Source organism: Rhagoletis pomonella, unplaced genomic scaffold (genome assembly GCF_013731165.1).
Source record: "Rhagoletis pomonella isolate Grant_MI unplaced genomic scaffold, Rhpom_1.0 Rhpom_scaffold_00006, whole genome shotgun sequence".
Taxonomy (NCBI): domain Eukaryota; kingdom Metazoa; phylum Arthropoda; class Insecta; order Diptera; family Tephritidae; genus Rhagoletis; species Rhagoletis pomonella.
In genome coordinates this window covers 78043054-78055864 of record NW_023458560.1, presented here as the reverse complement: position 1 = coordinate 78055864, position 12811 = coordinate 78043054, and the positions used below count along the sequence as shown (strand labels likewise).

Genomic DNA, 12811 nt, shown 5'->3' with positions numbered 1-12811 from the left:
ATATATCTCATGATCCGCTGATCGGATCTTAACCAGATTAGTACGGGACCACCTCTGAGACACTACCTTTCCGATGCAAAAAGAATTATCGAAATCGGTTGACGTGGTCCAAAGTTATGCGGTAACATACATACAAAAAAAAAAAAAAAAAAAATATTCCGACGAACTGATAACCTCCTCCTTTTTTGGAAGTCGGTTAAAAACACTCCAACACATGGTTATGCTACCCGCAAGCTAATTAAATCAGATGTATGTATGCAATCTCTGGTCAATGCTTTTACTGCTAAAGGATAAGAACGTGCAGCAAGGGGGTTTTTAGGTGCGGATAGTTTATTGATTGGCAGAAGAAAGGCAGAAGAAGGTATGGTATATGGGGAAGCATAGCAAAACAAAAAATAATATTGCCTACAAATATACTTGATACGTATTAACGCGATTAGTAATTGCACAAATCTACCATGTAATGGGCAAATATTTAGTGCTGAATGGTATTCGGCCGTTGGGTATTTTAATTGGAGTTCTATTGATTTTTTTTTTGCCACTTATTAGGTAAAACATTTAACTACTCCACTTAGTGGTTAAAAATTTTACCTCTTAGCGCCCAGTAGTGCAGCTAGTCCGATTCGAAGCGTTAAATACCTGCGAATGCATACTGACTTACTTTAGCTATGCTTACCTTCAATGACCTCTGTGCGAACCTTCATTTGTATGTATGTATGTATGTAGTTATGCACTTGCATTGCGTATCTACAATTGTTGGGGTTCTCGTAGCGAGAAAAGTAGTCGAGTGACGGGCAAACTCATTTGCATTAGTCAGTTGGAGAAGTCAATGACCATGTTGTGGTATAATAACACAATTTTCCGCATTTAACTTTGTTTAAATTGCTGCACTGAAACAAAAAAAAGGCATCTGAAGTTTGATATTTTAAAAACATATTTTTGATGAGGTTCGGAAAATGAGTTTTCCTATTTTAGGAATTAGTTTTCATGTGTGAGAGAACTGGAAAATCGCGTTAGCAAAAAGATTGCTAATACCGGGTAGCTTAACTAAAATACATATGGTCTAACTGGCATAGCGGAGGATGAATCAAATTTTTCTAAAAATACCAGCTTTCCGCCAGCGACTTTGTATTCAAGGGGTAAACTTAAAAGGTAGTACAAAATATTGCAAAGAAGCACAGAAAGGATCAAAAAGAAGTACTGTACTTCCGAAAGAAGTACAGTTGGTCATATTAGGTATGAGTAACTTGGTTTCTGCCGCCCTGCGTATGAGCAACTTTTGAGCGAGGTGCGAATCCAGCTTTGGTAATAAGGAAGAGCGGCTCATATTTTGAGATCGTATGTTATTTGAAAGCCTAGAGAAGTACTCTTTAACTATGATTTTGAAAATAATTTCACTAGTTCTATTTTCATTTCATGAATACCATTTGTTTTCAACTCTTTACGTTTCTTTTCAATTAATACCGTTACTTTGCATTTTTTTATTTAGTTTTTATTCATTATTTCATTTCATTGCATTCCATTTCATTCAATTCCTTTTATATTCATTTCGTTCTACTCTATTCCATTTCACTTTATTTTCATACATTTAATTTAATTTCTTCGAATTTCTTTCCATACCATTAAATTTTAACCCCTTTACTATTTTCCCTCATATTAAATTTTTCTACAATTTTCTCTGTGTATTCAACGTCAACTTTTCCAGCGGATGCTCTGGCAACGCCCTTATGCCGCCGACTTCCTCTATTCCCGTCATTTCCTCTTCTACAGAGTTTGCCATCGCTCGCTCACACAGCACCGGAAATGCCTCATTACAAATGGCCTAGACTTGACTTTGTGCGATGCAGTGTTGCCGCGAATCATTTTTAGCGGTAGCCAAATTCCGTTAAAAAAAGGGCTAAAAAAGAGCTAAAAAAAGTCGTTGTGGCTAAAAATGGTAGCTAAATTTTTTACTTACATATACATATATAAGTGTACACGCAAACATTTTCAACAAGTAATGGTATAGAAAAACAATGAAGTCTGGAAAAAACCTAAGATTTTATCCAACCAAAAACCTTTTTGTATAAAAGGGGAAATATACGACACCAGCTTGCTGGCTCCATCAAGTGATTGTACCATCAGACTCGAAGCATATAATTTACCAGCATGCTGGTACAATATTATTTCTTTACAAATGAGGTCGAGAAAAGATTGAAATGATTAGATCCAAAATTTCATAATTTTTCTACCATTTTGTTAAACATTGTTTTTTTCGCAACTGCAATATCGTGAACTTAATCTTCCACAAACACGGCTTTGACCCATATAGGGCAAGAAATTTCCGCCAAAATAGTTTTTACTTAGAAAATTGAGCTAATTTCATCAAATCATTACAATCATAAAATTTTCAAATAGTTTTTGAAGTCGCACCAGCAGCTGGTACAATCACACCACAAGAACATACACATATTAAGGGCCGTAAACTTATCTACTTTAAACTATAGTAGTATAAAAACGTAAGGAATATACAATAAATATATGTATATTAGACTGCATCACCAAAAAAAGTTGCGGTTTTTCCGCCCGGATTATAAAATCTATTATATTTAAAGACGTCCACCAAAATATTTCGGAAAAATATTAAGATTTAAGCGAGCTGGACCGATTAGAAAATACCTCCAAAAATTAAGTTTTTTATGAATAAAAATAGTTTCTTAAAAAACTGTTTGATAAAAGTCCCCTCAGATGACAAATTAGATTAAGCTTAAAAAATCTGCATAAAAATCTTTAAAAACCTTTTCAACGGAATCGTAAGAATGAGATTTTTGATGCTGTTTTTTTTTACTTTTTTCAAAGATTGGTTTACGAAAAACTTGAATAATTGCGCCAAAAATGTTCTGATGTAGACTTATGGGATCACAGTAGAGGGTATTTTCACTCTGTTTTTATTTCTGGCCAAAAAAACGACATTCGTATCCCATCTTGTTTTTTCGAATACCAATACAACTTAATTCAACTTTGAAAGAAGTTCGTTCATCCTACCTTTCTCTTCCATCCTTTGAATGAGTTTATTAGCAAAGAAATAAAAGGGAAAATACCTTTCCATTGACACCACTTAAGTCTAAATCGGAAGAGTTTAGGTTGAGTTATTCAAGTTTTTCCTATACCAATCTTTGAAAAAAGTTAAAAAAAACAGCATCAAAAATCTCATCATTACGATTCCGTTCAATTTTTTTTTTAAATGTTCTTATGCAAATATTTTAAGCTTAAACCGTTTCGTCATTTGAGGGGATTTTTTAGAAAAAATCTTTAAGAAACTATTTTTATTCATAAAAAACTCCATTTTTGGAGGTATTTTCAAATCGGTCCAGCTCACTTAAATCTTAATATTTTTTCGAAATATTTTGGTGGACGTCTTAAAATATAATAGATTTTATAATTCCAATGGAAAAATAGTACCAATTTTTTTTTTTGTATGGGGAGTGATGCAGTCTAAGGTATAGATATATATCAGTCATTCTTAGTTTAAAAATTCATCTCTTACATAGATGAACAAAAAATTTAGATCAAATTAAGCATATACAAATTTTTCATGCCAAGTATGAATAAACTCTAAGAAGGGCTAAAAAAAGGGCTAGGGGCAATTTTAAATTTATGTGGCCAAAAAAAGTATGTGGTAGCTAAATCTAGCCACCAAAGGGCTAAAACGGCAACACTGGTGCGATGGTTGCTTCTGCTGCAAGCTCTTCTATGTTGGTAAATGCTAGCAAACCCAATTTCCACTAGTGTTGGTGGCATATTCAAACGCATGGATGCACGAGTGTGTGTGTGTGTGTGTGTGTGCGTGAGTAACAGTCTCTGCTACAAATGAAAGTGCAGCAAAGGTTGCAGGCGAATTCAATTAGCTCGCTTGTTCGTCTGGCTATGTGGCTAGGAGTAAAGTTTTCTACAATTGCACATACATACATACATTGTATGGACATATTTTTGTATGTACATCGATACATACATACATACCTTCAAACTATGTACATATGTACTGGATATTTTTATGTACTTGGATAATTGTTGGTATATACTTTTGAAATGTTTTTTTTTTTTAAGATTTACCAACAAATATGCAAGCATACTTATGTATATATATACTGGTTTACATGCATTCACATGCTTTATATTAAGTTTGATTCAGTTTTGGCTTAAAGCGTTTAAAAGTTCTGCTAGCATACTACTTCATTTTGCTATCTGACTTTCTGGCAGTTATTTGTTTATTTTCCTTCCCACGTTAATTACAAATATTTATTTATTTATTTTTATACCTCCCTCATATTTTATGTAAATACATATACAAAAGTATATATTTATGAAAATGTGTTTCTCATAGTTCAATGGCCTTGCATATCTCTTCAACGCTTTACTTTGTTGAGACATTTATGTATGTGTGTTTGGGTAAGCTAAACGTATAAAAAAGTACCTTTATTTCTGAAGTAGCAGTTGCTATTCTTGGCTGCTACCGATTGAGTAATATTCAATAGATAACTTAACATACACTGGCGGTCATTAGAATAGACTCACCTTACTTTGAAGAGTTTTGGCTATATTTCCATGGTTTATTTTAGGCTTAATGTTTTTTTATAAATGCCTGGCTAGCTATATAACAAGCACAATATAAATCCCCTTTTCAAGGGAGTAATATTCAATAGATAACTTAACATACACTGGCGGTCATTAGAATAGACTCACCTTACTTTGAAGAGTTTTGGCTATATTTCCATGGTTTATTTTAGGCTTAATGTTTTTTTATAAATGCCTGGCTAGCTATATAACAAGCACAATATAAATCCCCTTTTCAAACTTTATACAAAAATTATAAAAATTCGACAAATTTTCACAACATGTTTAAAATTTTTATTCAGAGTTTTTAGAAAAATTTCTGGTATGCAGTTTTGTAGCCCATTCAATTTTAGGATAATAAAGTGCAAGTTTCAATTGGCTACAAAATACCATTGATTTTTAAGATTTTTTTTTGCTGACGGTGTAACGAATATTTTCCCATACAAAGTGTGCCCGACAATTTTTTTATATGGAAGAGAATGCCTAGCATCGTCAACAAAAAAAATTGTCAAAATCAACCATATTTTCTAGCCACTTAAAACTTACACTCAGTTAAAAGCACACATAAGGCAGGATACACTAGGGAGATTCTTCCGTCCAAAATATTATGGATATCTTCAAATTTTCCATTACTAACTTATGTAAATAGATTCAAGTTAGAGCAAGTCAGAAAAGAAATCTCATAAAATACTTTTCAGATAGAAATTCCTAATTGTAAAGTGTGCGTGTGAGTGTGTTTGCTTGCTCTAAGTTACTCCATCTAAAAAGCTGGTGCCGGAAATCGTGCTATCAGTTGCACTAGTCTCATTTACCGCAGGGTCATGAAACAAAAAGTACAGTAAGTTAGAGCAAGAAAATTGTCATGAAACAAAATTTTGTGAGATATCTTGACCCAGCCGCAGCTCATTAAACAATACTAATATGTCGGAAGCACAAACATTTCTCTAAAAAGCTCGAAACCTTCCCTTGAGTTTTTTTAAGGAGTAATTTGCAAGACCACATCTTAACTAACTATTTTATATATCGCTAACTTAGAGTGAAAAGTTGGTAAGTCCACTTTTTATGAAAACTCATATTTTGATATAGGAGGCTAGAGAAGTTGACTACGCATCGTTTGGAAAAATATAAAGGTACTTGTTTTATTTTTTCCTCTTCATAAGCAATAAAAGGAAAATTTGCTAAGTCCAAAAGAAGCACCACAAATCCGATGAGGCGAAAATAATACGACATCTTTTAATAAATAGCGAATCCTTCTGATTCTTATGGAGTTTTGCTTTGCTTTAAACGCGCAAAATGTTTGATTCAAAATCTTTCGAGATAGTTAAAGAAAATGGCTATATGAAGATTTTTTCCTCTCCTGTAAAATTTTTAAAATGGGACTTAGCAACTTTTCTTTCTAAGCTAGCGATATACAAAAATTACTCACTTTACAAACTTTCTCTACTTACATATATTTTAACGTTCCTCGTGTCTCCTCCACGCCAGAAATGTATGCATTTTAAGAGACCAGAATATCATCCTATATTAATTTGTCAGTAGCCTTTGAAGAATGTGTACGCGGTCAAAAATTTGGGTTTAATTTTTGAACCGCGCTGGGATTACTGCCTTTGTTTTTAATCTTTTATAGTCTACTTTTTAACCAGTCTATAGTTTTAAGCAATTTTTAATATATTCTGGTTTGAAATTTAGTCCAAAAAGTTCGTGGTTCAAAAATCAAGCCAGAATGTTTTAATTCTAGTTTCTAGGTTTCGTATATAGAAAATTTGGTTTAAAATCTAAACCGAAATAGAAAATGTTTGCACACAGCGAAATGTGGTGTTGATTCAAACTCAACATATGAAAGCACATTTACATGCGTGGCTGCAGCTGAGCGTGCAAAGATGCTTGATACAATTGGTTGCTACCAAGGCTGGCCGGGTTCAATCCCCATCAGACGGAGCATGAAATTTAAGATTTTTAATTTTTTATTCTTAATTATGAAAATGTTTGGGTTTAAAATTATAACATATGTGCCCTCTTTTTTTAAATTTAGAAGGTTTGTATTTGAAACTGAATTTATGCAGTTTTGTCATATATGTAGTCCAAAAAGTTTAAAATTAAAACAGAAATTTTTAACCGTGTATAATCATTGAAATGAAAGATTTTTTTTTTTATATATTACAATTTAGAATAGTAAACAAGTTGTGAAAAAATTCAAATTATTTTTTGTAACAAAAAAAATTTTAGCCATATACAATTTTGGGAGTGACCGTAAGTATTTATGTATTTACAATTTCTTTTTATATTAATTTTGCCGGTCATTATCGCTTCCTCTCCGATCAGCTACAAGATGCGGTTAGACTGCTGCTGATAAACCGCCTTTTCAAGTTTCGCAATTATGCGCACTTGACTACGTAATGCGCGTTTGATTATTTACTCATTGAAAACATTGCAAACAGTTCTGGATTGACGCTGGAACAGTGAAGTTACTAATATTTTAAATTTTGCTAGAAGCTGCTGTATGTGCGTAAGCAGCATTTGAAATGTCTCAAAGTTTTTATTTGCGTTTAATTCTATGTAATTTGGTGGTATTTGTATTTAACCTATCCGCCTACTCTGAAGCATCCAACAGCTGTGTTACACCTTTCGGCGTCTTAGGAGATCAGTTGCCGCTAAGCGACTGCAAACCAATGGTCGAATTTTTAAATGAATATGGCTTGAAATTGACAACAGACCACAGGAAATTTCTTGAAATGAGTTTTGTGGATTTCAAAAAGGTAATTGGTATTAAATAAAGAAATAATATTGGTTTCGAAATGTATTTGAAGAGATCCCTCGGTTTTCTTCGGAACGAAAACCCAATTTCTGCTTAACACTTCAAGCGGCTTTGATAATTTTTTAGGAATGGTATAAAAAATTCTCTTTAAATTTCCTTTCAGCGCATTGTCTGCTGTGACCTGGACTTCGATTCCGTGCGCTCTTTCGATTCACTTGGCGTTGAAATACTTCGCAATCAAGCTTGTGGTGATAATTCTCGCAAGCGAATCTCTTTCGGTTCCGAGAGCACTTTCCTCGCTCATCCCTGGGCCGTCCTACTCATCTATAATCGCGGTCATAAATTCCAATGCGGCGGTACTTTGATAACGAATCGTTATGTGTTGACAGCAGCGCATTGCGTAAAAGCGTATCTGTAAGGAATTTCTGTTTACAAATTTATGTACATACATATCGCACACCGTCTTCAAAAGAGTCACAACTCAAAATAATATGTTCGTCAGAAAATGCGAAAAACTATTTCTTAGCACATGGTATTCATATTTTTTAACAAATTATAACAAAAATTCGCTCCAGATTTTGCTGAAAGGTAAATAAAAGCCCTGCGTACATTTTTAGCGCATAATCTCAAAAATTCCAAATTTTGAGTTGTGACTCTTTCGAAGACGGTGTGCGATATGTACATACACATATTCGCATAGCTGTGATTATGAAGGTATTTATAAATAGTACTTATATCAGATCATCTGATTTTTTCCAGTTCTGGTGTTCGTTTGGGCGAGCACAACATTAACGTTACTGTCGATTGTGAATTGGATGAGCTGGGTGAAGAGCATTGTCTAGCGCCGCCGCAAGATGTTGGCATTGAAAAGTTGATTAAGCAGCCGGGATATTCAGCAACGAACTACAACAATGATATAGCCTTACTACGATTGGAGAGGCGAATTTTATTTTCAAGTACATATCTACGCATATACTATACATACATATGTGAGGCCAAGAGAGCTGAAGTGGCCTAACCCACAATTTAATTTTTTTTATACCCGAGCGCACTTGTGCACAAGGGTATTATAACATTGTTCACATAACGGTTGTTTGTAACAGGCAAAACGAATCGAGATAGATATAGACAAATGTATACATAAATGATCAGAATGAAAAAAGAAATCGATTAAGCGGTGACTGTCTGTCCGTCCGTCCGTCCGTCCGTCTGTCCGTCTGTGCACACGATAACTCGAGTAAAAATTGAGATATCTTAACGAAACTTGGTACGTGCACTTCTTTCGGGCGTAGGACGGATGGTATTGAAAATGGGCAAAATAGGACAATAACCACGCCTACCTCCCATATAACGGTAATTTTCAAAAATACGAAAACTGCGATATTTTAGTAACTACTGAAGATAATTCATTCAAAATTTATATTTACAATGAGTTTTAGACGAAAAATAAGAATATTAAAAAATTTTGGCAAATGGGCGTAGCCACGCCTACTTATGGTTACATGTGTATATCTTGGTAACCGCTGCACCAATTTCTTCCAAACTTGGCACAGTTGTTGGCCCTGGTACAGCATACCAAATGGCCGAAAATTTTTAAAATCGGACAATAACCACGCCCACATCCCATATAATGGTAATTTCGAGAAATACGAAATCCTCGATAAATCAGTAAATATTAAAGCAAATTTATTCAAAATCGATGCTTGCAGCAATTCTTTACCAAGAAATACGTTTATGATAAAATTTTGGAAAATGGGCGTGGCACCGCCCACTTATGATCACATATATTTATCTCGGTAACCGTTCTACCAATTTGTAACTCGGTACGGTTATTGTGCTTGCCACAAAACATTGAAAATTATTGAAATCGGACTAAAATTACGCCTACTTTTCATATAACGGTAAATTACAGAAATGCTTGAAATTTCGATAACTCAAAATTTAAGGGCGCTAATTTACTCAATTAATCGCCCTCAAATAATACTCACAATAATCTCTTAAAATATGATTATTATGGAATTTTAGAAAATGGGCGTGGTAGCGCCCACTTATAGCTGTATAACTTTATCCTATCAAGTATAACTGAACATACTTAGGGAGTTCACAAGTCGTGCTATTTGTCATATTTGCTCTTTTGTACTATTTTTTTAGAACAGTTGTAAAATGAAACTTGTGAGCTTCCCATACTTTTTCGTGTGCTATTGTACGATATTTTAACAATTATATTTGACAAAACCAAATTATTAAAACAGCTTTAGAAAGTTTCTAATGCCCAGAAGAAGCGAGAAAAGCAAATTAATGGCTGCGATTTGCGAGAAGTACGCGCAGGACGCAACGATGGAAGGAAGTGAGTCGTCAAATAACTCATTTATGAGTTTTTTAAATTTATTTGGTGCATTTTTGTTAGGCGATGAAGATGAGGAGGAAGAGATCGATGAAACTTTTAGGTTGAATATGCTTGTGTTGTTGGCAAATCGCCGAAGTGTCCATCTAGGAGTTCCGAAATCAAACAATTGGGATCTGAATGTGTTACAACCTCAAATAGGCGGTTTTCTAAAAGAAAATCAATTAGGGACTTCTCTTCCGACACTGTCCACACATGGTTTGGTTTTCCCCGGACACGCTTAGTTTTGCACTGAATTAAAAAAGATCTTTAATAAGTTAAATATGTTATAAATTAAAGATAACTTACTCCATTGCCATGAGATGACTCCATTTTTATACCCGAGCGCACTTGTGCACAAGGGTATTATAACTTTGTTCACATAACGGTTATTTGTAACAGGCAAAACGAATCGAGATAGATATAGACAAATGTATACATAAATGATCAGAATGAAAAGAGAAATGGATTAAGCGGTGACTGTCTGTCCGTCCGTCCGTCCGTCCGTCCGTCTGTGCACACGATAACTCGAGTAAAAATTGAGATATCTTAACGAAACTTGGTATCTGCACTTCTTTCTGGCGTAGGACGGATGGTATTGAAAATGGGCGAAATCGGACTGTAACCACGCCCACCTCCCATATAACGGTAATTTCCAGAAATACGAAAACTGCGATATTTTAGTAACTACTGAAGACAATTCATTCAAAATTGATATTTACAATAATTTTCAGACGAAAAATAAGATTATTATAAATTTTTAGAAAATGGGCGCAGCCACGCCCACTTATGGTTACATGTGTATATCTTGGTAACCGGTGCACCAATTTCTTCCAAACTTGGCACAGATGTTGGCCTTGGTACAGCATACTAAATGGCCGAAAATTTTTCAAATCGGACGATAACCACGCCCACATCCCATATAAAGGTAATTTAGAGAAATAGAAAATCTTCGATAAATCAGTAAATATTAAAGCTAATTTATTCAAAATTGACGCTTGCAACAATTCTTTACCAAGAAATACGCTTGTGGTAAAATTTTGGAAAACGGGCGTGGCACCGCCCACTTATGATCACATATATGTATACCGGTAACCGTTCTACCAATTTGTACCACACCCGGTGTGGTTATTGTACTTGCCACACAGAAGCAAAACGTTGAAAATTATTGAAATCGGACTAAAATTACGGCCGCTTTTCATATAACGGTAAATTTCAGAAATGCTTGAAACTTCAATATTTCGAAATTTAAGGACGCTAATTTACTCAAAATTGATACACCCCGGGTTATCATGTAGCGGTAGCTTTCGGAAAGGTGGAAAACATATATTTAATACTTGCGCCGGGTATTTAATGTTCGGCTCCGCCCGAACTTAGACTTTCTTACTTGTTGTAGTTAACTTCTTAAAAGAGTTTCAAATGTGATACAATTTTAAAAGAAAGTTCGCTATTCCTAATGAGCGACTGTTGTTATTGAATTTATCACATTTGAAACTATTTGAATTAGGTAAGTACAAAAAAAAGTGGGCTAGGCCACTGTTGCTCTCACGGTCTCAAACATATAATAGAGGAATTAAGTATTTACTAAAACTCTGAATTTCTACCGTTCCGCAATCCTTTAGGCAGCGTAAAGCCCATCTGCATACCGGAATACCAGAACCAAGTGTTCGAAAAAGAATGGGGCATTATAAGCGGCTGGGGTTCTACAGAGAATTGTAAGAAAGCGACGCATTACTAATATTCTTTGCAAGTTGATATCCTCCCTCCTTTCCCCAGCAACCTTTTCGAATGTGCATCGTGAAGCTAACATACCGATCATATCGCGCGAGAGCTGTCAGTCGGTATATCGGCGTCGCAGTGTGGACAACACAAAACTCTGTACGCGTGGCATTGAAGGGGAAGACACCTGCGACGGCGATTCCGGTGGACCCCTGTACGTTCGCGTAGAGGGTCATGCTAGTGAACGTAAATTTCGTTATGTTCAAGTTGGTGTTATATCGCTGGGCTATCATCAGTGTGGCACGAAAAAGAATACACCGGCGTTATATACAAATATTGCGTCCTTCTTTGATTGGATTGCATTCAGCATAGAGCTGTGAAAATAAACACTCTTTAAAATTTAAAATTAAAGTAATTTTGTTTTTTTAATTTATGTACTCACATATTGAAGTACATAGCTAATCAACATACATAGCTAACTTAATAATAGTTTCTTACAAAACAATTCTTTAGAATCCTGTAACCTTTTTTTAACCAAAAACTATTAATATTTATTTTGTTAAGTTTCAAAAAGAATAGGCTACGCCGTTGCATAGATCTCCCGCATTTGTAAGCGAATGAAAAATGTAAAATAATATTTTCTGTAGACGCAAAAGACCACATAATAAATTTAGATGCCAAGGGTAAGGACAGTTAAACAAACACAGCCACCTAACGCACACTAATGCTGGAGCATTTGCATGGATATGTGAAGTGTATGTGGAGCGTAATCCTGATATATTGAGGTACTCGACGACATATTTTTTTTAAACCCTTTATGAGATGCAGAGAATTATGCGCGCATATGAAACACAGTCGACATGGAGGTACTCGACATGCGTATGTACAAAGTTATTTGTGTAGGAATGTAATGTTTTCAAAACCAAGCAAAAGAAGCCTGCGGCTTTGAGTAGCTGGGTGTAAATGTGCGAGTGACATTCAAAAGATTTAAAAAAACACTTCAAAGCGAATTCGGGGCACAGACGGACTAAAGGATATTTATTTAGATTTCGGTCTTATTGAATATCAACAGAATTTAGATTGTACTTGTTGTTTATATACTTTTATGTTCAGAATTATTAATAATCAATTGAGGATATAGTTTTGTTGTCTATGTTAAAATATTTTCTGTTCTCTTAAAAATTCATATCTTGAATAAACTGGTTATTGTTTAATTTGCTTTGCACAAACTGCGGCTCTGTTAATTATTTCAATAGGTTATGGGCCCAGAGTCCGCACGTGCAAAAGCAATAAGCCAGTAAAAGTTAGCTTGTGTTTTTCGGAGCATATTCAAGTTTGAACGAATTGCTTGTGATATAATG

The 12811-nt window shown here is 34.6% G+C and overlaps 1 protein-coding gene across 1 annotated transcript; it reads left to right on the top strand.

Annotated features, from left to right (window-relative positions):
* Positions 1-7006: 7006 nt before the first annotated feature.
* LOC118741372 (CLIP domain-containing serine protease 2-like) lies at positions 7007-11861 on the top strand. Its single transcript, XM_036473323.1, has 5 exons — positions 7007-7349; positions 7512-7762; positions 8108-8304; positions 11354-11446; positions 11508-11861. The coding sequence occupies exons 1-5, from the start codon at positions 7116-7118 to the stop codon at positions 11828-11830; spliced, it is 1098 nt and encodes a 365-aa protein (XP_036329216.1). The 5' UTR covers positions 7007-7115; the 3' UTR covers positions 11831-11861.
* Positions 11862-12811: the final 950 nt, after the last annotated feature.

Coding starts and splice junctions, on each gene's coding strand:
- LOC118741372 (XM_036473323.1), top strand. CDS start 7,116: ATGTCTCAAAGTTTTTATTTGCGTTTAATTCTATGTAATTTGGTGGTA. Junction 8,305..11,353: donor GAGGCGAATTTTATTTTCAA/GTACATATCTAC, acceptor GCAATCCTTTAG/GCAGCGTAAAGCCCATCTGC. Junction 11,447..11,507: donor CTGGGGTTCTACAGAGAATT/GTAAGAAAGCGA, acceptor TCCTTTCCCCAG/CAACCTTTTCGAATGTGCAT.